The 25,779-nt window shown below is 42.5% G+C and overlaps 1 protein-coding gene across 2 annotated transcripts in view; it reads left to right on the top strand.

Annotated features, from left to right (window-relative positions):
- The window catches only part of scube1 (signal peptide, CUB domain, EGF-like 1), a 102,433-nt gene extending 80,562 nt beyond the window's left edge, over positions 1-21,871 (top strand). For both annotated transcript variants that reach the window (XM_041030251.1, XM_041030250.1), the window contains 15 exons: positions 7,100-7,222; positions 10,416-10,532; positions 11,644-11,766; positions 12,141-12,260; positions 14,576-14,674; positions 15,479-15,595; positions 15,710-15,868; positions 16,030-16,233; positions 16,340-16,501; positions 16,748-16,915; positions 17,837-17,998; positions 18,113-18,310; positions 18,431-18,583; positions 18,706-18,785; positions 18,876-21,871. In XM_041030251.1, coding sequence (XP_040886185.1) covers positions 7,100-7,222; positions 10,416-10,532; positions 11,644-11,766; positions 12,141-12,260; positions 14,576-14,674; positions 15,479-15,595; positions 15,710-15,868; positions 16,030-16,233; positions 16,340-16,501; positions 16,748-16,915; positions 17,837-17,998; positions 18,113-18,310; positions 18,431-18,583; positions 18,706-18,785; positions 18,876-19,028 — 2,138 coding nt within the window. In that variant the 3' untranslated portion in view covers positions 19,029-21,871. The remainder of the gene's footprint in view (positions 1-7,099; positions 7,223-10,415; positions 10,533-11,643; positions 11,767-12,140; positions 12,261-14,575; positions 14,675-15,478; positions 15,596-15,709; positions 15,869-16,029; positions 16,234-16,339; positions 16,502-16,747; positions 16,916-17,836; positions 17,999-18,112; positions 18,311-18,430; positions 18,584-18,705; positions 18,786-18,875) is intronic.
- The last annotated feature ends 3,908 nt before the right edge of the window (positions 21,872-25,779 follow it).

Genomic DNA, 25,779 nt, shown 5'->3' with positions numbered 1-25,779 from the left:
AAGGTTGGGAGGTGGGCTTTTCGCAGCCTCCTCAGAAAGTACAAACGCTGCTGGGCTTTCTTTGTGATGTGTTTGGTGTTATTCGTTCATGTAAGGTCTTCTGTCATGTGCACGCCCAGAAACTTTGCACTCTGGACAATCTCCACTGGCAGGTTGTTGATGCACAGTGGAGAGTGTTTGTGTGGGGTTACCCTAGATAGCATTATATTTGCCAAACACATTGCTAACATTTGCATTTGTAAGCAATAATGCTCACTAACAGCATTACTGTAAAACTTTTGTTTTTTCCAACATAACCAAACTGCAAATATAACATTGTCACAGCATAAAATGGATTTAGATGGTTTTTAAAAATGCGTGTTGTTCAGGAGTATTTGGACAAAAGACATAGTTTGTCATTTAATTTGCAGGATGTTAATTCAAAGTTCTATTAATTAAGTAATGCCAGACAGTGGTAGCTTGATTATCTAGCTAGCTGCAGCTGATAAAATCTGGCAAGGTGTCATCTCAGCCGACAATATTGGAGGGTTGTCAGCTAAAAATACAAGACGCTTGTTTTTGTTTGTCACTGTCTGAAATGAAAGAGCCATTATTTAAAAAAAATAATAAAAGAAAAATAAAAGAAAAATCATGATGAATTTTGTTTGTTGTCACCGATATCAAACATGTTCTGGCAATCAGGGTGGAAAAGTGACAGCCATCATCAACAAATCAAAGTTAAAGTGTTTAACAAAAGCTGTAACACGTAAAAAGTTTGTATTTGTCTCATTCAGCTCTTGCCTCTTTTTCCTTCCATTTTCTCCCTCTTCTTCTTTGTCAGGCCTTTTTCTGTCTCCCCCTCTCTCTTCCTCTATATCTCGACTTATTCCCTTACTCAAGGGCTTAGGTGGTAATCCCTCACAGTTTTCATCACTTAAAGCATCAATCAAAAGGGGCTTAGCCTGTGTAATCGGCCCTCTCCCTCCCTCTTTTGCTTCTGCTCCTTCTTCTCTTTTCCTTCTCTTCCCACCTGCTCCTCTTTCACCCTCTCTGCCCTCTATTTCCAGCCTGATCTCTCCTCCTACTTCTTCTCTAGAAACAAAGTTTTTTTCTTTTTTTTTTGTTTTGTTTTTTTAACAATAGAATAGCTTTCATTACATAGTTTGCATTTGCTATAAATAAGATACTTGAAAAAGAAAAAGGTAGAAGACATGATTTTACAGTTCGGGTTCATCTGAGGGCATGGTAGTCTGGTTGAGGTGAGGGAATGAGGTTGGAGCATTGTGGGAGTTTGTGAAACCAGATCTGCCAGCAGCTTTGCAGTTGGCACTGAACAAGCCGCCTCGGGGGCGATTGCTTTCGCCTTATTATTTTAGAATCTGTGCCTCTGGATTGCTGAACCACACCTGGGCTAGAGCTCAGGTATCTAGGTTTTATTCCACTGAGATCCGGCGGACTCTTTCTCCCAGGACCACAGGCCTGTTGTTTGGCTATGGGACCCATGTGAATGTTGCTACCAGCATCTTAACACCTTCTCAAACAGCAGTTTGTCTTGATTGTTGAAAACAAGTTACCCTTCATTTTCACTTGGTTTGCATGGATGTTTAGGGTGCCTAACGTGTTGTAATAAAACTTCAAATTAGGTGTAAGTCAGGCAGAAAGGGGACGACAGACAAGACTTTTACCACCTCTCTATTGTGGCAGGATCAAGAGCGTAGTTTGCACTTCAGGGCACAAATGTGATTTAAATGATGCTTCCCCCAAAACATTCCATTTTCTTTACTTTCCAACCTTTTCTTGCTTTACATTTTTTCATAATTATGATTTTGCTAAATATATTTTGCAGGAACATCATTGGTATGATTGGTACAGGCAACCTTTTTTTCCGTAAGGAAAGCACTTTGGTTCAAGTTAGTGGTCAGCTGTGGTTTCTGTTAAGGATTCAAAGGCTTTTTATTGTCAATTCACCATATGTCAGACATACAGGGGAATCGAAATGTTGTTTCTCTCTCTCAGCAATGTGCATTTTACAATATAAATAAACAATCTAAACAAAAAACCAGCTAAATAAACTTTCACTACAATATATATATATAGTAAAGAAATATATGGAAAACAAATATATATATATATATATATATATATATATATAGCAGAGTTGGGGTCCAGTGGCGGGAGGGAGGTAGTGTTACTTGTGACAAACTAGTGATCTTGCTGCAAGTCACTATTTACTTGTTTGTTTGTTTTTTTTTTTTTTTTGAGAAATAGCTATTAAGACTTTCCTTATTTATTTATCGCATTTGATGCTTATTTCTGTGATGCTAAAAGACACGCAATCATTTATGTTTGAGATACAGGTGCATTGTTCTGTGAGATTTGAAGATTGAAGGAGAACATAAACACCTTGGCCATACATACATGAATATTATTTCATTATAGCCACTTATAATGTCCATGGATTAAATCATCTTATTGGAAAAAAAAACTGTCAGCTAAAGAAACTGAAAAGTTCAAGTACCTTATTGTAGTAAACTGACCTGACCTCAAGAGGGGGTGCGACAAGAGGGTTCGGATACCTAGGTTTTGTCATAACTTCTGACACATCACAGCTGTTCAAGACCAATTATGGGAAACTTATAAGCAAAATAAAAACAGACTTTACAAGATCTGGTGGCACCTTGGACCAGTGCTGGAAGGGCTTTGGCCTGGTAGGAGACCACACACACAGACCACACACATCTTCTGTGTGTCAATAGTCAGGATAATGGCAAAACATACAAAATGAAATTTTAAAAAATATGTTTAGATATAGAATTCCCTTTAGTATTTGCCAGACAATGTAATGGATTACAACCAGATATTACTACTGAGAATCTGCCCTCTAATTGGCAAGAAGATACAACCTCACAGTTTCCTTGCTGAGGCCACAGACCCTCATGGGCAAAGAGATAAGAGATAGTGAAACAATTCATGCCAATTTTTTTCTTCTCATTTAAATGTAAATACTACATGTTACTTCTTTTACAGTGTACATTTGTCTGTGTTCCTTGTGTTCATGGACAAATGTCACCATTCCTTCCTTTTTTTGACAATGGGAACTATACATTTTGAGGATGCTGAAATACATGCCTCCTAAAATATTTATACCCTTATTATGTCTCTGAACATGTGACTGTAGTGTATGACTGTGCTTGACAAAAGGAAATAAAAAGTTTAAAAAAAAAAAAAAGTGGAAACTCTTTGTGTGCTCTTTATGTGCTTCAGTAGGCACACAAATTAAGAACAAGGAAAAAAGATAAGATAAGATGAATCTTTATTGTCATTGCACAATCATACTTTGTACAAAAGTACAACGAAATTGAGGTACTGTCCCACATCAGTGCAAAAGAAGGCATACAAATCACAGTACAGAAGAAAAAAAAAAAAAAAAAAAGATAAAATAAAATAAATATATCCAGGATAGAAATATACAGAGTGTACAGTATATACAAAGACAGTGAACATTGTTTATTGCACATGACCTGCTGTCGTAAAGGTGGCTAGTCAGATTAAGTAAGGTTATGTGTTTGCATTGATTAGGGCTATTGCCCTGTTGTAAAAGCTGTCCCTGAGTCTGTTTGTTTGTGCTCTCAGTGCCCTGAATCTCTTGCCAGAGGGCAGCAGCTTAAACACCCAGTGTCCTGGGTGTGTGCAGTCCCTCAAGATGCTGCATGCCCTCTTGAGACAACGGGTGCTGTAGAGGTCCTTCAGGGAGGGAAAGGGATGGCCAAAGATTTTCTGGGTAGTGACCCTTTGTAGTGCCTTCTTGTGTGCCGTGGTGCAGCTCGAGAACCACACAGAGATGCAATATGTCAGCACACTTTCAATGGAGCAGCGGTAGAAGATGGTCAGTAGCTCTCTCTTCAGATTGGTCCTCCTGAGAATCCTCAGAAAGTGAAGACGCTGCTGGGCCTTCTTCACAACCTCTGAGGTGTTAGAGCTCCATTGGAGGTCGCCCTCTATGTACACTCCTAGGAACTTAAAGCTGGGCACCCTCTCCACACATTCCCCGTTGATGCAGATGGGCTGAAGGTTGGACTTCTTCCTCCTGAAATCAATAATCAGTTCTTTGGTCTTGGAGATGTTGAGGACCAAATTGTTGTCCACACACCACCCCTCCAGCCTCTGGACCTCCTCCCTGTAAGCCATCTCATTTCCACCAGAGATGAGCCCCACCACGGTGGTATTGGCAGCAAACTTAATGACGGTGTTGTCTGGGTGGGTGCTGACACAGTCATATGTGTACAGAGATTACAGTAGGGGACTGAGCACACAGCCTTGTGGTGAGCCGGTGTTGAGGCTGAGGGCTGTGGAGAGATGGGGACCCACTCTGACTCTCTGTACACGGTCAGAGAGAAAGTTTCTGATCCAGCAGCTGGTGTTGAAAGGATGTCCAATGTCCAATAGTTTTTCTGTCAGTCTGTCTGGGAGCATTGTATTTAAAGACCCCAGCCAGCTGGTCTGCTCACTCCCTGAGGACCCTCCCAGTCACTCCGTCTGGTCCAGCGGCCTTCTTGGGGTTCACTGCCCTCAGTGTGCGCCTCACCTTGTGCTCCTGCACCATGAGACTGGAGTTGCTGCAGTCCGGTGTTCGAGCTGTGGCTGCCTCGGGTCCTCAGTCCCCCTCGAAGTGTGCAAAGAAGTGGTTCAACTCCTCTGCAAGCACAGCGTCACCCTCTGCCATTGTGGTGTTGCTGGACTTGTAGTGGGTTAGTTGCTGGACTCCCTGCCACACCTGCCGCATATTGTTGTCACTTAAGTGGTCCTCAGTTTTCCTCTTATAAGCTGCCTTGGCCACTCTGATTCCTCTTTTCAGGTCGGCTCCAGCTGCGCTGTACTGTGCCCTATCACCGGCTCTGAAAGCGACATCACACTGCCTCAGCAGGACCTGGACCTCTTTGGTCCACAGTGAGGCTGTCAACACAGAAGTTTATGTAGGAGAGCACAGATGTGGTGTGCTCCTCCAGGTCCTGATGTTCAAAAACACTCCAGTCTGTGTTCTCAAAACAGTCCTGCAGCTGGTGTAATGCAGTCTCCTGGCACTCTCCAGTTTTTACAATCTTTGTGGCTGGGGGGCTCTTCTCCTGATGGGGGTGTATGCAGGAATCAGCAGCATGGACATGTGATCTGAAAGACCCAGATGTGGTAGAGGGGTTGCTCTATAGCCTTTTTGGATGTTGCTATAGGCTTTGTCCAGTGTGCTTGCACCCCTTGTTGCACATTTAATATGTTGATAACATCTGGGGAGTACTGTCCTTAGATCAGCATGGTTAAAGTCCCCAGCTATGATCAATTCAATTCAATTCAATTCAATTTTATTTATATAGCGCCTTCCACAATCAAAATTGTCTCAAAGCGCTTTACAGAGACCCAGAGCCTGACCCCAGAGCAAGCACTTAAGGCGACAGTGGCAAGGAAAACTCCCTTTTAACAGGAAGAAACCTTGAGCAGAACCTGGCTCAGATGGGGGACCCTCCTGCCAATGGCCGGGCTGGGTGAAAGGAGGAAAAGGAGGAAGATAGGACAGCTAGGAATGGAGGAGAGGGGGAGAAGGACATGAAGCATATTACAGACAATGTGGGTCAGCATTTACATTACAGTTAGTGAACAGTTATTGGATAATGTGTGCTCAGCAGATTAGAATTATGAAACAGAGCACGGAGGCAAAAAGCTGTCATGACTGGTAATTATTTACATTACAGTTTGCAAAGAATATTAATCCGATATTTATCTGTAGCAGAATGGAACATTAAACGTGTCAGAAATAGATCATTGTAAACAATAAACAGCAGCAGGTGGGTGGAGCCAGGACCACAGAACATGCAGCTCCGGAGCCAGAGATACCTGCAGAAAGGTACAGAGAAAGAGAGACCAGAGAGAAACAAACACAGGACTATGATGTGCACTGCATCAGGATAGGAGTTATGCTGGCTGCTTACTGCTTTGTGCAGCTCATCCATGGCTACGTTAGCCTTAGCATCAGGTGGTATGTATATGGCCGTTACCATGATGACGGTAAACTCGCGAGGTATATAGACGGGTCTGCATTTGACGGTCAAATATTCCAAGTTCGAGGAACAATGGCTGTCTACAGTCTTTGCATTTTTGCAGCAGCTGTCGTTGATATAGATGCATAACCCCCCTTCTCAGCTCTTACCAGAGTTGCCATTCCTGTCGTGGCGGTGGGTCGTGTGGCCAGCTAACTCAATAGCTGAGTCTAGTATGTATGGCTGCAGCAGGTCTCTGTGGTTAAAACAATGCAACAGTCGTGGAAGCACTTGTTGGCTGCAATCTGTAACCTGAGTTCGTCGATTTTGTTTGTTATGGATCTGGCGTTAGAGAGGAAGATGCTGGGAAGCAGCGTCTTAAATGGTTGTCTCTTTAGCCGTGCTATTGGTCCAGCCCTGCAGCCTTGCTTTTGCTTCCTTTGTTTACGCTTCCTCTTGGGCTTGCCGCCGGGAAGGACCATCCACGGAGACCTTGGAGTCCTGGTTATGTCCTCCAGAATGTCGTGGAAGTCTTGGTAGTCTGTGATATACAGATAGTCCTTTGACAGCGTAATCCCAAACTAAGAAGATCCTGACGACTGTATGCAGGTTCTGCGCAACATTGTGCGCTTGTGCCATTCCAAACCTTCTCACAAAGGGCTCTGAATAGATGCTTTAACCAGAGATGGGTTTTCTTCACTAGTGCCTTTCGGTTTAGTGTTATGTTCTAAATGTGTCCACTGGATCTTGTTTGATTTATTTCGTCTCTTGAGCTGCACTATGAGTTCCTCTCTCTTCATAGCATAAGTTCACTTAGAAAGTTCTTAAATGTACAGGTATAATTCTGGAGAAGCATGTTAACAGCTTCCACACTTTCAAAGTACATCAAACCAATCACCAGTTGTATACCTTCATGTACAGTCAGACAGTTCTACAGTTCTCCTTCAAACATGAACTGTGTATGCTTTACCACATCATCTGCAGCTGAAATGTGAATGAAGTGGACAATGCTAGTTGTGAGTTGACATTTGACACTTAAAGTTGTGCTTGCTAATGGTCTTTCTGTTTTTCAATCTGCTATTTTCTCCCCCCAGATATTGACGAGTGCCAGGAGAACAATGGAGGCTGTGATCACTTCTGCCGGAACACAGTGGGCTCTTTCGAATGCAGCTGCCAGAAAGGCCACAAACTGCTTACTGATGAACGGACATGCCAAGGTCAGTGACTCACAGCATCAGGCCTGAACACAATTGGTGGCCATTAGGTTTAGAATATAAAAGCAATAATTGCAATTGGACATTGAGTTCCATCCACTGCGTAACCAGAACCTCAGGAAAGACCAGGCTTTGGAAATAATGAGCACTATTGGTCCTCATGGACACACACACACACACACACTAACACTAACACTAACACACAAGGTACTGGCCATGGCTAAAAGGATCAGGACAGGAAAATTAATGTATGAATTGAAAAAACTGGAGGCATCTGTGTTTGCATCTCATGCTGGTTTCAGCTGGGAAAATCAAGATTGATTTGATCTCTCTCCAGGCATTTAGTAGGCCCTGCAGGGCTCCCTCCAGGCATGTAGGCCTGCAGGACTCTCTACGAGCATATAGCCCTGCAGGACTCTCTGCAGGCATATAGTAGGTCCTGTAGGACATTAGTTTATCTTAGCATTTGTGTTTGAGTTAGAGAAAAAAATGAAACATTCCATCACATCCACTACTTGCCGTTTTTGTGCTAAGCCAGGCTTACATGTCCCAGCAGATCTAGTGGACTCACAGAGTAGAAATTTGTATTGACCTTCTCTGTGCAAGACAGAAAACATACATTTCCATATATTTCCTTAAATGTTGGGCTGTTCCTTCAAACCTTAACTGTTCTAGACTGAAAATTTGAATATATTGCTGAATGTCAATGCATAAAAGTTTCAGTGTATATAGTAGAAAATGTAAAGTGTGCCCATGACATAATCTATAGCTTGTTGTAACACTGTAGCTGATTTCCTCAGCTGGGTGTGCAGTGTATGTGTGAAAGCCTCCGTGTGATGGGTGCTTATGTTTATACAACCAAAGGCAGATTCCTAGTTGCAAGTCGAAGCAAGCGAGACAGAAGAGCAGACAAACACAAAATGATTTTTATTAACAACAAAACCCAGCGGTGCTTCTTTCTCTGGCCCAAAGCCACCAAACAGTGTGTATGTGCATGTGTGTATATGTGTTGGATTAACTGTGTATCATCGGTAGTGCCTTTGGAGTCTTTAATAATGTGGTGTTGAGTGTTCTCAGCCACATCACAGCATCAGTGCCTATTTCTGACACACCTTTGCCAGTGTGTCACGCCTGCCAATAGCTGCCAGGTTTGTCCCGTTCACTGACATCTGGCCTGTTCAGCTTCAATACAACCTTAAAATGAAATAAGATGTTTAATCTGTCAGTTCCGTCTGTGCCCCGTGAGCTTTTCCAGAGAAAATAGCTCTGGGTGATAGACTACATGCCAGTGTTAAGAGCATTTGCCAGAACTGGCTGAGAAACCAAAGCAGAAGAAAATGAATCGTTTGCCATAGTTGCATGAGAGATTTCCACAAATGATTCCTGTTGTTCTAAATGTTTACAAAGGCAGAGAGGTAGAAACACTCACATCAGCAGTTAGATAAGGGTCAGCGATCACTGTCGAAACACCTCATCTTGACTGACAGCCGGTCAAACCAGAAACCAAGGTTTATTTTCTATATGTTCCTTTTACTTGGGCAACTCCAGTGTGCCCCCGGCTCAGTTTATGTAAACTCCATTTGCGGGCTAGCTGGAAAACAGGCGACCCATTCCTAAGTCCTCACATGGACAGTTGCCTGGGGTATTTACTGAGCCAACATCCAGGGCCTTAACAACTTCCTCCAATAACAAACCTCTTGTTTGTTATTTGTAGCCCTGTAAAGCCCTGTAGAACAGTCGGAAATAAACCAGGTGAGCTTGAAACGCTGGCCTCCATTCCTGATGGGTTAATAATATTTGGTGCTGGGCCAGTACACGAAAATTCATGCACTCACTGAGACACTGACATGATGGTGATCGCGAGTCATCCTAACCTCAGTCCGGTGAAGCTTTTCCAGATTGGTTTATCAGAATGAGCTCTTGTCCTACTTTAGTGTGCAACTCATGTATTTGTTTACCGCAATGTCCACAGTGATTAATGGCCCCTTTAGTCCTCAGGGAGCAGCGAGTGTTTGTCTATAAATGAGTCAGTAAGACTGCAATGTCTGCGAGCAACTCATCCCACTGACCTTTACTTGCATCAACGCAGCGGGACAAAACCTCAGTCAGCTCTCATCAGCCTGATTTGAACCACAACTGCAGTGGTTCCGAATTCAATTAACATGCAAAGAATCCAGCACATGCACTCCAGACATCAGCACTCATCTGAACTGTTGCTTCATTTGTCTTCAACCCTTTTTCATCAATATGCAAAATATATTGAACCAGATGACATTTGTATTGATTTTGTCATCATTTTGTGCTATGCCTAATTACATAAGCAGTCTAAATGAATATTTCAAATGATTATTTCACTAATATTGCAGGGGGATCAGTTTCCCTCAAGACAAATGAATCATTCATAAATAAATTTCCAGGCAACAACCCTTAAAAGCAGGTGATTTGGATTCAGTCTTCTGTCACAATATATGTAACTTTAAATCAAGGTAGTGACCTTGTGCAGAACATCCATTTTGTTTCATTTCCTGTTTTGTCTCTCAGTTTCCACTTGTTGTTGATGGATGTAGTAAACACAACTCAAAAGTCTGGATCTAGTAAAGGGTTACATTTCCAACAATTAAACCAACATCTCTGTGATTTTGTGAGACTCTACATGTCCAGTAAATTCTTCGAAACTCGAAGCCCTCTCTAAGCCTGTAATACCTCCTGGACACAAAGTGGTAGATGGTTCCACAGGAGAGGAGTCTGATAGCTGAAGGCTCTGCCTCCCGTTCTACTTTTGAAGACTCTAGGAACCACAAGTAAGCCTGCATTCTGGGAGCACAGTGTTCTAAGGGGGGTAATAGGATCAGAGGCCAGTTGGTTCTGTTGTTGTCATATCCACTGCAGGTCCTGGAAGGTGTAGTAGATTGTCAAGATGGACAATGTTATGGGCTCTACCACAACACATACACAGCACAGTAAATGTTTCCCATTATGTTGTACAGCATCATCAAAAATAATGTAAGAGCCTGCATCATCCCCAGTCTTGAAAATCCACTTGAGTTTTCTGTTTTGTCTGTACACAAATGTTCACATTTCTTTTATTTTATTTTATTTTTTGTCTTTGTGTAACTTTACCACTGATAGGATCCACAATATAGCTACAGTATTTCTCAGTGTTCAGTATTTCATGTGTCTCTTTGGTGTCCCTCAGACATTGACGAGTGCTCCTTCGAGAGAACCTGTGACCACACCTGCATCAACTACCCTGGCAGCTTCGAATGCTTGTGCAACAAGGGATACATCCTGTATGGCCTCACTCACTGTGGAGGTAAGGGTCTGCACAGATTGATGCAGCAAACTAGGTCTGTTAGTGGCTGCTTGGCACAGCTGAAGTGTTTGAGAGACTGGATGAAACGTGTGGGTTTGTTGTGTATGCATCTGAAAGGACAAGGTCAGTGAGTATGTGCATCCTCACACTTCAGTTCCCTTGAATAACTTCTACCTGAGTTTTCTGTGCCTGTATCTTTGTGAGAATACAGCTCCCCTTAAACTATGACGTAGATCCCCATGGGAAGCAAGGCTTCTGACGTGAAGGAACCCTCCTGGAACCTAGACATTGGTAGTGATGATGAATGGAACTCAAGGTTCTGACGTCTTCTTAGAAGGAGACTTCAGATTGAAACGGCCGGCCATCTGCAGTTGAGGTGGTGAAAGGGGGCGCAGATGGGTCACGAACCACCACAGTGCTGAAGTGGCAAATGAATTACAGCAGAGAGAGAACAGTTTGACAGCTTACGAGTGATTAGTTAAAGATGAGTGTGTCAGGGTGTGGTTCAGATGAAGACAAGGATGAGCTGGCAGATTTTAGAAATAGCAGAAAACTGTGCTTGTGACTTAGAATGGAGATAGTCTTCCTGACTGTCATGAAGTCATAAATCTATCAATGTATCACAGCGCAGACATATAGAGACAAACAACCATTCATGCTCACATTCACACCTGTACCTCTGGACTGTGGAGGACTGTGGAGGAAGCTGGAGTACCCGGAGGGAACCCATGGGGAAGGGAACCCAACATGCAAACTCCACACAGAAGAAATTCAAACCCAGGACCACTGTTTCACCCCTTATTAAAAATATCAAATGAATATATCAGTGGGCGGCTTGGTGAGAACTGTAATCATCACATTATAGATGGGAAAAACATTTTTCGAATGTGCCAATTCAGCTCTGAACTCAGAGGACAGATATTTTTGGTTTGCCCCTGTTCATTTGTAATGGTGGTTCCTGCTCCTCACAGTCTCTGATCTATATAATTTTTTGCTTATGAACGAGATGTTTTATCTCCCTTTCTGGCTTTTCCATGGTCTAATTAATATATCAAACAGAAAAAAGATCCCACACACACTGACTATAATTCTCTCTGTGGTTGTGTCTCAGATATAGATGAATGCAGCATCAACAATGGGAGCTGTGAGTATGGCTGTATAAACACCCAGGGCAGCTACGAGTGTGTGTGTCCACCTGGACAGAAACTCCACTGGAACAAGAAAGATTGCATTGGTAAGCACCAACTCTCTCTCTTTCTGTGTGTGTCAGTCTTTCTGTGGTTGTGTGGCTAAGGGGTAAGTTCATTATTATGAGGACATTTTAGCCAGTCCTCATGACTTCAGAGGGCTGTTTGAGGGTGAAGTGGTGGAGCAGGGAGATGAATGACAAAATGATTGAGAAAGGTCTTTCTTGGAAACAAAAAAAAACACCCTGCACTAAGAGAAGAAGATGATGGGGGCAAATTTTATCATATTGATACCCTACATCACACAGATTTTGTGTGCCTTCGTGCCTGTGGGGTATTCCTCACAACAGGGGCAGAACACAATTGCATGTGTGTGTGTCCAGGTGGTTCTTATGGTGATGTGACTCTGTGTGTTCCTCAGAGGCGGTGAAATGTCTGCCCAATGGGAAGCCAGTACCCCGAGCCCAACTGACCTGTACCAAGAGTGGAGGGGCAGAGGTCTGCTCACTCTCCTGCCCCTCCAACGCCCTCTTCCTCGCAGGTACATGCACATGCATACCCACAAACACATTTTTGAGACTCAAAAACTCTGTGTTGCAAAGTTCTATAGTGGCTTGGTGCAGCCAGTGGGATTCATAGCGTCCCCAAAAGAACAGTCATGTTGGGATAAAGGTGCTTGGATGTTCATGGGATCATTGTTCACACCATTTTGGTCATAGTACGTATTTTAATTTTATTTTTGTTTTTTTGTTTTTTTCCAGACAGGAAGTCAGTTATTTTGAAATTTGTGTGTCAATTTTCATTTTAGAAACACATTTTTGGGGTCTTTAGCATTTGCAGAACCTCACAAAACTTTGTCAGTAAGTATTTCGATTTGATATCACAATTGAGCAGGTACATGTCACATTGGCTCTGGTAGCACCTCCTAATAGTGCTCAAAAACTTGGCATATGCATCAGAAGAGGCATAACTTTAAACATGATATGGGTCTTGGGCATGGGTGTGGCAAAACAGCTCAAGGGTGCCCACTAGAAAATTTCAACAAAGCAGCCCTCACAGTACGTTTTACCTAGGTGAAGGTAGACACATGTATCTTATATAGATCTACAAAAGGAATCTTGTAGTCATAGCTGCATAGATGTTTACAGATATTGCATTTTAAATAACTCCTCCAGAAACAATTAACCCAAGCAACTTAAAATTTGGCAGGTTGCCCTCATAGACCTTTGTGACACTGATTTGCAAAACTTCATCATTAGATCTTTCCCAAACTTCAAATACTCAGAATTCTCAGCCTTAAGACATCTACATGTCAGTCATTCCAATCTTCAACTGTAGTCAAAGTGCCACCTACTGACAGCAGGAAACTACATGTTATACTTTGCAGTACACCTCCTAGCAGGTTGACCAGATCCTTTTCACATTATTTCAGAAAAGCCCTTGATGTTATATTGTGAAGTTTGAGGGCAAAAGGGTGATAAATTTCAAACAGAGGCAGTTTGTAATGTATTGTAGAAGGTGATCTTTGTCGGAGGAATGGGGCTGGCATGATTGCAGGTCTGAATCTCATTCAGCACATACAGGAGACAAACCAGGAACGGAGCATGGGGAACTGAACCAGGAGGTTGGGGAGAGATGAACCTGACACACAGTTAGGCAAAGGTTTACCCAGAATCAAAACAACAAAAGGAAAATATTTGCACCATGAGAGTTGGCCGAACTTAACACCATGGAGGCACGTGGAACGATCTGGCTAAGAGTGGAATGTAGGATCAGGGTTTGACAGTGGATTGGCAGCAGGGGCACAGGTGAATTGGCAGGAGGAGGAAAGCCATGTCCCAGCAGAGACAGACAGACAGACAGACAGACAGACAGACAGACAGACACACACACACACACACACACACACACACACACAAAACAACAACAACAGTGGGCAAACATGATACATAAAGGAGGCAAAACAGCAGAATAACTGGGGATGAGGGAGTGATACTGCCAAGCCATGGCACTTTTAGGGTCTAGGGTTCAGCACCGTTTGCAGCTTTTATTACATTTGTTCCACTCATGCAAATCACTCTAAAATGCCCTGAGCTGCCAGCTCAGCATACTTTGCTGTCCTCTGCTGGTGACAGTTCGCAGTCACAACTCTCTGCTTCATCCTTCCTCTCGATGCCACTGATGCTCAATGAAGGCACACAAGCTCCTCGCTGCTGTTTTTGTGGACTCCTCGGGGGGGTGGGCTCCACTCAGACTGATGTGTTTTTCACTCTGTGAGGTTTTTCCTGGCTTCACCCTTCCCAGCACTTTGGCTGGCACCCCGGCATCTCCTCCTGCAGTAACACTTAACACACATCTGTAAATCGATTACATTCTTTGATCACAGCATTTTTTTTTCCCATGGCGCGGCCCTCGCTCCGTTTAACTTGGCAGCCATCGTGTTAGAATGATGGATAGCTCTCAGGCATGAGGTGAAATATTTGTTTTCTGTCTTTTTGGAGTGTGTCTTAATTTTAGGGGGAGGTAGCCATGTAAATTCCTGTGGCTGAATGCAGCCTAGGCTCTTATTTAATCATCCTCGCTTTTATGACTTCTGAAGGCTTCATCCCTCATTTCTTACTTGAAATATGCCTTTGTGTGTATGTGTATGTGTCTGTTCATCGCCAAGCGAAACACATACACACATATGCACACACACAAATCAGGATGACCTGGTCACACAGTCGACATAAAAACTCATCAGCCTCTCCAGCCTCTCATCAGGATGTCTGCTTTCTCTTTACTAGCAAAGTCTAATATGTCTGTATTTGTGTGTGTGTGTGTGTGTGTGTGTGTGTGTTTGTGTGTTTCTTACAGACTCAGAGAACAGCTACACACTGAGCTGCGGAGTGCCAGTTCAGCCTGCTAAAGCTCCTCAGAAAAGGAATGCCACTGCTGCATTACCCACCTGTGCCGGTAGGCCAACCATGATGAAATACAGTTTCCAGTTTCCAGAATTTAGAATTTCAATCTGTATTTAGAAAATAGTATTGCACAAAGGTGGAGTCTGTGGTTGCAATAAGGCAAGAAACACACTCTGGATACTGGAAGCACAACGAAATGCAAAATGTGACTCTGGCTTTTAATAAATACAGCACGTGAGCAGTTTGTTCGAGTACACTCTTGATAAGAAAAAAATGAGCAAGTCTCCAGTCTGTCACAGGGCTGACATATAGAGACAAACAGCCATTCACACAGTCACACCTGTGGACAGAGTTGTCAGTTAATCTAATCTGTATGTCTTTGGACTATGGGAGGAAGCCAGAGTACCCAGAGAGAACCCACGGAAGCACAGGAACATGCAAACTTCACACAGAAAAGCACTGGCCGAGATATTCAAACCCAAAGGTCTGTGGTCAACCAAATTACTAAAAATTTGACAACCAAAACTAAATTGTTGATACCTCACAGCCAGTACCAGGACAAAATGTCAAGTGAAATATTTTATTAACAGCACTGGGGTAAAAAGCATTCACTCAGCTCTACACAGACCTGGGTTCATTTCCATTTCTTTTCCCATTTCCTGTTACTTCTGGGTAGTTAGTAAGGCGTCCTTGTCTATGTGGAAGCTTTGCAGATAGAAATGGGATAGCATGAACACTGCGTGTAACACCCCTGCTGCGGGGCTAGATTGTTTTTGCATAATTGTACTTCATGTATCTGTTGGTACTACCTTGTGTCACGTTTAACAGTCTTCCATTTTTTTTCTGCTGTGGGAAGATACATTGGCGCCACCCATCAAACAGAAGGCCAGGTTTAAGATCAAAGACGCCAAGTGTCACCTGAGGCCCCGCAATAAGGAGAAACACAGAGATTCATCCAAGCAGAACCTGCCAGGTAAAGACATTCTCATGCAAAGTATTAAATCAGCAACACCTCTCAGCTCAGTGTTTTTAGGAAGCCTCCTTTTACCCACACTTCTCACTCTACACTTGTTTTTTTACCTGGCAGGAGGCCATTTCCCTTGCACAGACGACTGCCAGGTAACTTTTGTCAACCTAAAGTGTGACTCGTCTAAGAAGCGCCGGCGAGGACGCAAATCGCCTTCGAAAGAGGTTTCCCACATCACAGCTGAGTTTGAGATGGAGATGAAGGAGGAGGAAGCCTCAGGTGTGATTTACTTTTTTTTTTTTTACCTGTCTTGTCTAACTCCACTAAGAAACTAACAAATTAGGTTGCCTACCTATACAGTATATCTGATATAAAACTTTGAGGTATGAATTCACGCAATATAGAACAATTTATATAAAGTGACAAAATTTTTGCCTCAGACTCGTGTAATGTGGACTGTGTGCGGGAAAAGATGAAGCAGAAGCTGCAGAGCACCATGCGGACGCTCAGGAAGTCCATCAACAAACAACAGTTCTACATTCAGTTCTCTGGGACAGAGTACGAGGTGGCACAGAAACCGTCCAGAGTACCAGAGGGAGCTGAGGCTTGCAGTACCGGACAAGTCCTACGAGAGGGAAAGTGTGGTAAGTGAGGAGTTTGACTAGTTGTCAGTGTCATGGTGTTGCTGTTGTTGTCATAATGACAAACATCAATGGGAGCCACAGGAAGTACTCACCTGTATCTTCACAGTGAGCTGTGGGATGGGGACGTTCTACAGTGGAGAGCAGGAGCAATGTGTCCAGTGTCCTCCTGGTACGTACCAGGACACAGTGGGTCAGCTGTCCTGTGAGCCCTGTCCCAGCACTGAAGGACAGGGAATCGCTGGAGCCAAGAATGTGTCTCAGTGTGGAGGTAACTCACCATAGTCTTTTTAACATTGACAGCTTGATTCAGTAAGCATTTATACATACATTGGGAAGACATCACCTTGTGGTCATTAAAGCAAACTGAAACCGAGCTACATCCACAAGAGGGCACCATAGACCAGTGTTAGTGTACACAATTACTGAGCTATTTGTGGTGAGGTCAAATTTAAAAAATACTTGTGGACTGATTTTGCCCTGAAAAACACTTACCTTGTGTAATTCCGATCGCCAGGTCAGTGTCCAGCAGGTCATTTCTCTGCTGATGGGTTTCGTCCGTGCCAGCCCTGTCTACAGGGCTCTTACCAACCTGAACCAGGCCGAGTCCTTTGCTTCCCCTGCGGAGGAGGCCTCATGACCAAGTATGAAGGATCAGTCTCTTTCAGGGACTGTGAGGCCAAAGGTGAGGCTTTCCGTGTGTGTGTGTGTGTCTGTCTGTCTGTCTCTGTGTTCAGGTGTCAGACAGCACACACACAGTACACACATCTAATCAGTACTGTGGCATTTATTGCAAGAGACAAAATGACATTTATTTGAGGCATGTTATCATCAGACAGGTTTCTATGTTGTATCTCCAGTGTAGATGGCAATTTGCTAAGCTCGCCATTAAACATCTCTCTATACCACTGCATGATGGTATTAGAATCTATAATACCTGTTCCAACACCTGCATATTGCTTTATGAAGGAGATTGTTGTTTTTATATTATGGTGGCCCATATGATAAGATAGAATATAAGATAGATTCTGATGACATTTTGTACAGACATTCATGGTCGTCAGAGGTTGATTTTTGTGTTTTAGCAAAAGGTCTTGTCAATTGTAGGAGAGATTACTTGGCAATCTACATCTACATTAGGCACTTTCTCCTGTGTAATTTGAGTTTTTCATCTGTCTCTTCTAATTACTATGTATGTTAATACTGGCATTTGCTGTGACACATTTTGTTTAACTACATTTGTTTGGCAGATGTTTTTGTCCACAGTGACTTGCTCTAAGTGCATTTAATCCTTGCAGGAACAAGAGCTAGATATCATCCAAAATTATAGTGTATCCCCCCTAAAAGATTGCCTGAAAGCATATTCAGGGCTATTCTACTCTACAAGTGCTTATTGTTATTGTTTTAATGAGATTAATAATTATGTTGTCTGAAGAAATGGGTTGAGAATAGGGTGGATGGCAGGTGAGGTTGATCGGTATATGAAGCACAAACTGGCAGGTGGAGGAAGGAAGGAATTCAAGTTTGTACGTGTGTAGAAAAGGTTGCGGTTACCTTCATTCGGTTCATACATTGTGTACACTGACTTCTTCTGGTCCCTCCTCAGTGCACTGTGCTCCTGGACATTACTATAACTCTAGTACCCACCGCTGTATACGCTGCCCAGCGGGAACCTACCAGTCTGAGTTTGGGCAGAACTACTGCATCACTTGCCCCGGGAACACCACCACTGACTTTGATGGTGCCACCAACGTCTCCCACTGCAAAAGTAATACTGTTTACATAGTATTTTAGTATTTAACTGAGACTCTTATCCAGAGCTGTGGTGTAGCTGTATTGAAATGAGTTATTGTACAAAGTGTTTCTGTTATTTTGTCCTCAGACCAGCTGTGTGGAGGTGAGCTGGGAGAGTACACAGGCTACATTGAGTCTCCTAACTACCCTGGAGATTATCCGTCCAATGTGGACTGTGTCTGGACAATCAACCCGCCGCACAAGAGGCGGATCCTCATTGTAGTACCAGAGATCTTCCTCCCCATCGAGGATGAATGCGGAGATGTGTTGGTCATGAGGAAGAGTGGTAAACAGATATTTATACTCAGTGTATAGTCCCAGTTCTCTTTTACAGTTTAGTCCTCATCTATAGTCCTAGAAAATAGCAGTGATGTGGAGGAGTGACATAGTTGTGCACCTCCTACAGCCCTACCCACCTCCATCACCACCTACGAGACATGTCAGACCTATGAGCGGCCCATCGCCTTCACCTCTCGCTCACGCAAGCTCTGGATCCAGTTCAAGTCCAACGAGGGTAACAGTGGCAAAGGCTTCCAGGTTCCATATGTCACCTATGATGGTGAGTTGACTTATTGTCATAGATTTTTATACTGTCATTAACCTTCGCCCAACAAGACTCATGTAAGAACTTTACTGTATTGTGTATTGTGGCCTTAATAATTCAACCCTATTGTGTTCCAGAGGACTACCAGCAACTGATAGAGGACATAGTGCGAGATGGCAGGCTTTACGCCTCTGAGAACCACCAGGAGATACTGAAGGTATTTACAAGCGTTGTGGATGTATGGTCCTTGGTATTTACCTCATGTGATTGCTAAACTGCAGTGACATGCTTTGTCTCTTTCTCACAGGACAAGAAACTCATAAAAGCCTTGTTTGATGTGCTGGCCCACCCCCAAAACTACTTCAGGTACACGGCACAGGAGTCCAAAGAGATGTTTCCTCGCTCCTTCATCAAGCTGCTGCGCTCCAAAGTCACCAGGTTCTTAAGGCCATACAAATAAGACAGGGCTTCTCCACTGTCCCATCAAAGACCCCCATCATCCTGCGTCATTCCAAATTCAGCTACCTACTTCCTCTCCCACCTTGGTCAAATTATTGATGTGCCCAGTATCTGACTAAATGTCTGCATTTCCTGGATTTGTCCTCAATCCTGTTTGTCAGATGATACCTTTCCTGAACGTTGACCCTTTTAAATAGAATTACATGGTTAACTGACATCCCTCCTTCCAGTTAGCGCAGGTTTTTCTATACGGTTTGACCGATATGGGTTTTTTTTGGCCAGTATTAAAATATCAGAAGATATTTTATAGACCTGATATATTGAATGTGTATATATTGTTTCTTTAAATTTAAACATTTTATACCAAACAGGTACAAGTACTTAGTGTTTTTTCTCAGTTTGGTTTGGTACAATTTAATAGCTCACCCCACCTTTATGCTATGTCAGTGAGGGTGCAAAATCTGGAAAAATTGGTGGCGACTGTTCTAACTGAATGTTAAAAACTAAGTGGAATGTTTTTGATATACATATACATATAAAACAAGACATAGACACAGAACAGATGTTCGCTTACTTTGTATAAGGTCAAATAACAAAGCTTAAGTAGCTGTTTTGTCGATTCAATATATTGAAAGGGAAACTGTATGGGTTTTGCGGTGGTTAACACTGTTGCCTCACAGCAAGAAGGTTTGAATCCACCAGCCAGGTCTTTTCTGCATGGAGTTTACATGTTCTACACATGCTAGCATGTGTTCCCTCCGGAACCGTACTCAGGCTTCCTCCCACAGTCCAAAGACATGCAGATTAGGTTAATTGGCGACTCTAAATTGTCTCAGAATGTGAGTGTGAATGGTTGTTTGTCTCTGTATGTACCCCGCCTCTCGCTCAATGTTGGCTGGGATTGGCTCCAGCCAGGCTGTTAGTTTCAGAACTAACTTACAAAACCCACATTAAAGTGAAGTATCGTTTTAGTTTGTGGACATATGCAAATATAGCTTGGTTTTACCAGAAGCTGCACTGGCAGTCATCAACCAAACACTGAAATGTGGGCTCACAACCTGGCAACTAAAACATTCAAACTGTTGCACACTGAAAGAATAGTTGGACGTTCAGACCAATATCAATCTCTGTGAGCCTAGCTTAGCCTGTAGACTGTCTGTCTGGAGGTCACAAAATCCACCTAACAGCACCTCTAAATTAGAATGTTATATCTTGTTTGTTTAGTATGTAAAAACAAAAAAAATTGGGGGGTTATGTGCCAGACAGCAGGGGCTCCTGGTCCTTACTGGTCCTCACAGCTAACTCTTGGTCAGAAGGCAAATTTCACAAAATTCTCAACTAGTCCTAAAAACTGTGCATAAATAATCATAAAGCAAAGCATAAAAGTCATAAATTATGCATTCCTACAGTAATTTAAGGACATGTTATTGTAAACTGATGCACCCAGTATTTACTAAAAGGCCAGTATCTGCAAACCTTTATATCGGTCAAACCCTATTTCTTCATACCATACACTAAATCTTCTTGTCTCCCAACCATTCCCAGAGTTTTGCACCTTCTCTAACAACTTTGCCGTCTTCTTTACACTTTGTCCACCTTTCTCATTTCATTTTGGCCCTTCTTTGTTTTCCATGTTATATTTTTGTTTTTGTCATATTTATAGTGAACAACATTTGCAAAAAGCCCACATCACAGATGTTACAGATGTGACGTACGTTCAAACGTTATGAAATGTGCGGACACACACAGGTGTACATACGTGCCCCAACACAGAGTGAATGGAAGCATCCTGAATTAAATTTCTTCGTTTGTCCCAACGTGCACATGACAAAGATGAGAAAGCAATGGGTGCACTTGAAACACATTTTAACATGAAGAGCAAATTCAAAGAAATGTTAAAGTGGGGAAATTGAAACCATTCCACCTCTGTGGGTGCTTTATCCATTGGAGCACAGGGAAAGATTAAATGGGGTGAATCAGAAAGTCTATATTGTAATTTTTTTAAATGATAAAAAAAAGATATATAACAAGATGAGATAAACTACCTGCAAGTAACAGATTGTTACTTTAGAGAGAAATGTTTGTGATGTAACTAGTATTTGGAACTTTAATTGCACTTGAATTTTATTTGTTAAATTGTAGGGAAAAAAAAAGATCTAAGTTACGTATTTGTTACTTTTTTGTGTTGTTTTGAAATGTGCCACATGTGGCAGTGATGAGAGAGAAAGATAGCTGTCTCCTGTTATTGCTCCCACACTCTGTAGCTTACAGTTACACCAGAATCTCTCAGCTACGGTAGCTTCACACCTTATTCGTGTCCACAGTGAGGAACCATTTAGACTGACGTGTCAGCATCTCAGAACCTGAGACTGTATCTATTTTAAACTAAAGCGTCACTCAAACTCGCCACCATCATGATAGTTCAGTTTTCACTGGCCAGTCCTGCTTTATCCCTCAACCATGTGCTATAGCTGCCAGAGAGAAGAAGCATCACCATAAACTTCTTGTATGATGGCACTACATACATACCGTACTACTACAGTATATACTTGTCTTTAAAAAACTAATATCTGCATTCACCAAGATGCACACTCTTTCCATTAAATAGGAAGCATAGTGTGTATACTATGCTTTTCTTTTATAACCCAACTAAATGTTTTTTGTGTCATTCCCATTGGTACTAATATGTCTATAAAAATTCTGTACTGCATATTGAAGATGGACTCTGTATCTGCACAACGCGACTGGAGTTGAAAAAAATGTGCAAAGTGTGACTGGAGTGTTGGTCTGGTGGCAGAATGAGAGGCATCTCACATCGGGAGTGCAGCTTCAGCCGTAAGCCAGTGAAAAATTTATTTCTTGTTCGTTAAACAAAAAAAAAAAAAAAAGAAAGAAAAAAAGAGATAGCTTCCCTTGGCCAATGCTAAAAAAATAGTATGTAATATCCAGTATTGGTTAATGCTTCTTTAGTTTACTAAACTCAACAGTCCCACTACGCATTGGAAAATTACTACTCTTTGTGCTGGGTACAAGGATGATGAGGGAGCAAATTTACAATCAAAGCCCATTGAATTTGGATGAAATCACCATCTGGGACATTTATATTATGATAGCCCTCATTTTTCAAAGCATAGGTCTTTAGGTGTCTTCCAGACAGCCATTCGTGTTGGTTCATTTCAGAGCACTATTTAATTTAACCTGTGCAGATTTGCAGCATAGCTGAGCTAAATAAGTATAGTGTAAGTGGGTGATATTTCATTTGCAAGCTGGGATCTGTTTTCTAAACTTATTAGTGTGTTCCAGGACACACTACCGTCAGAAAATTGTTGTTAGAGCAGTAACTTTCTGAAAATCAAGCGTATCTTTGTAGCTGACAAGACAGTCTCAAATCAAGGTCCATTTAGTAGCTATTCTGGACCTTTAAATCCTTGAAATTGAAGTTCTTCTTGTCCGTTTTGGCATAGTAAGCTTCAGAGTTTGGTCTTGACCTTAGAAACCAGCAGATTCCAAAACAGCAAATGACTAAACAGTCTCACTTCCAGGTACATTTAATAGTAGGGTTTTGGAACTTTCTACCATCTCTTTTAAGTGCTCAGAAAAGGTGCAAATTTGAACATTTTCAATAATTGGGGTCATCAGCTGATGAAGATCATAAAAAACAAAACAGGAAAAAGGAAAGCATTTTTACAAACTCTGGTTTGCTATGTGGAAGTAGCATCGCAGCAGCTGCAAACTAGCAACATAGTTTTCAAACCCCACAATACAATATATTACAGTTAAAGCAGCTTAACATCCCCAGTGTCACATCTTTCAGGTCTCCTCACGCTAATTTTCATAGTGTACTGAAATGAAACCTGTGGCTAGAAGGTAGAAAGTCAATCAAAGATCGTGTGCTTTAGCAGACAAAGCTAAGTATAGTCCTGCACAGCTCTGAGCTGATCTTTGTTTGGGGTTTTATAGTTTTTAACTTGAGAGAATCAATAACTAAATGGGAAAAACATGTTTTATTGGCATTAACTGATGATCGCTCTCTCCCATAACCCCAAATGTCTGTCAGATAATTTTCCAAAATAAAAGCATACTGTAGTTAGGTGTTGTTCCACGCCTTACCAAATAGCTGCCACATAGACAATATTATGGTACAGCCTACTTCTTGTTTGAAGTGGGCACTGTTCACTATGAGTGTTATGAAAAAAAATGATATGAAATGCTCTAAAAATTTATAATTGACTTTTTTGTTTGTTTGCTTGTTTTTTGTTTTGTTTTTTTTCCTGAGAATGTATTCTGTCGTGAATAGGTGGGTACATGTGGTGTATGTGTGAGAGAAAATGAATGTGCGAGCAGCAATTATGAGTGTATGACTGTGTGTGAGTGTGTGAGCAGTGAGTTTTTGTGCCGGGCGTGGGTGAGATAGAGAAAGAGACTGTACGTGTGTACTTTAGTCCATTTTGTAGAGGAATAATTTTAACGTTTGTGTTAGTCGGTCGTACCCAAAGAGAGGAACTGTAACGCGGTGTTGTGCCATTGTTTGGTCCATGAAACTCCAGTACTGAACAAATTAAATAAAACAGTAGCAGAAAACAGATTGGAGTCGTCTCTTCTGTGTATCCATGTGAGACGTTTTCTCCTCCGCAGTGAACGGGTCCATATCTGCTCTTCATATCTGTGATCTTTCCACACAACCGGCCAGAAGTACGGTTCCAGAAAATTGAGCTGACTCTGCTAATAGCGTCCTTATCTTCAAGCAACACAATCTGCACAGCAGATCTGGATGCTACATCAGAAACACTCATCATCATTCACACTGGGAGGATTTTCTTTTTTTTTTTTTTTAATTCAAATTCTCTTTCCATGTTTTACATAGTAGGTACCTTTTCTTTAGACTCAACCTATAAAACATCTCTGGCAAATCTTTCAAAGTTAAAGATTTGGACAGTTTCCAGATGTCCAGCGTTTATACTGAACCCAAAAAGTAAAGCATTGTTACATAAAGACTTATATCACAATAAAGAGCCATAATAAAATTTAATGATGTTTGTTATTCACATATAAATTCAGCAGAGTTGGGGTCCAGGGGCGGGGGGGCGGTAGTGTACAGAGTTCAGCATCCTGACAGCCTGGTGGATGAAGCTGTTGGACAGTCTTGTGGAGCGGGCCCGGAGGCATCAGAACTGTCTCCCTGAAGGCAGGAGGCTGAAGTGGGGGTGTGAGGGGTGTAAGTTGTATATAAGTTGCACATAAGATTGCAGATGAACAATGACACATGGCTTTGTCTTATAATTTAGTTTGTCTTTAGTTATTATTACTATTAGAAGAATAAGGATATATCGATGGATGGATGGATGTAAAACTAGTAGTCTACTAAGAGTTTTCTACTTGTATCCTTAAAACTATATTTTTAGAAACTAAAAAGTGGGCTAGAAGCGCAAAGCTAGTAAACTAGCAGTATATTGTAGATTCACTTGTAGTACACTTCACAGTATAGTTCCAGTATAAAATAAAACTTGTTTGTGTACTCAGCCCATCCAAGCTCTGTGCCTTTTCTTGCTCATCTGGTATTTGGAGGACTGTCCCCAAGCTCTGCCGGTTCAGTCGCCCTGGAGCACAGGCAAGGACCCCCCCCCCCCCCCCCCCCCCCCCCCCCCACCCTCACCCTCATCCCCAGACCCTTTCCCAACAATCTTTCATCTGCCAGCCCAACTCTGACCTATAGTTTTTGATTCATACATTGTCTGTGGCATTAACCTGCTGAAATCTAACTGTTATCTGTGTGCTGAGCTTTGCATTTGGGTCCAGATTAAGAACTGACTGTTCTGTGAAGTTGAATTACGACTGAGTTAACATCCAGGTCACAGACCTGCCAATTAAAGTTTGCTTTAGTTGTTCCTTAACCTTAAAATGTGTTAGTTGATAAGATAAGAAAAAATCCTTTATTAGTCCCTCAGTGGGGAAATTGCATTTAGCAACAGCAAGGGTACAGTACAGTAAGTGAAAGTAAAAGTAGAGTCTGACAGCAGCAGGAAGGAAAGATCTGCTAAATCTCTCCTTCACACACCGAGGGTGTAGCAGTCTGTCACTGAAGCTGCTCTGCAGAGCTGACAGGACGTCCTGCAGGGGGTGGGACTCATGGTCCAGCATAGATGACAGTTTTGCTAGGACCCTTCTGTCTCCGACCTCTCGCACTGAGTCCAGAGGACAGCCCAGGACAGAGCTGGACTTCTTGATTTGTCCAGCTTCTTCCTCTCCTTCTCAGTTATGCTGCTGCTCCAGCAGACTACGCTGTACAGGATGGCTGAAGCCACCACAGAGTCATAGAAGGTCTTTCGGAGTGTCCCCTGCACACCAAAAGAGTCTCCTCAGGAGGTAGAGCCTGCTCTGCCCCTTCCTGTACAGTGTGTCTGTGTTGTTAGTCCAGTCCAGTTTGTGGTTTAGGTGAACACCCAGGTACTTGTAAGAGTCCACTCTTTCAATGTCCAATGTTCACCAGTGAGGGGTCAGACCGGTGTCTGCAGAAATCCACCACCATCTCCTTGGTCTTCCCTGCGTTGATGAGGAAGTGGTTTGGCCGACACCAGTCCACAAAGTCCTGCGTCACTCCTCTGTACTTTGCATCATCATCATCGCTGATCAGGCTGACGATAGCAGAGTCGTCAGAGAACTTGAGCAGGACACAGCCGTCCGTGTTGTGTCTGAAGTCTGCAGTGTAGAGGGTGAAGAGGAAGGGCGGAAGCACCGTGCCCTGAGGAACACCC

The sequence above is a fragment of the Toxotes jaculatrix genome, chromosome 22 (assembly GCF_017976425.1).
Source record: "Toxotes jaculatrix isolate fToxJac2 chromosome 22, fToxJac2.pri, whole genome shotgun sequence".
Lineage (NCBI taxonomy): Eukaryota > Metazoa > Chordata > Actinopteri > Toxotidae > Toxotes > Toxotes jaculatrix.
The sequence above is the reverse complement of the archived record's forward strand: the minus strand, read 5'-3'. Positions and strand labels throughout refer to the sequence as shown.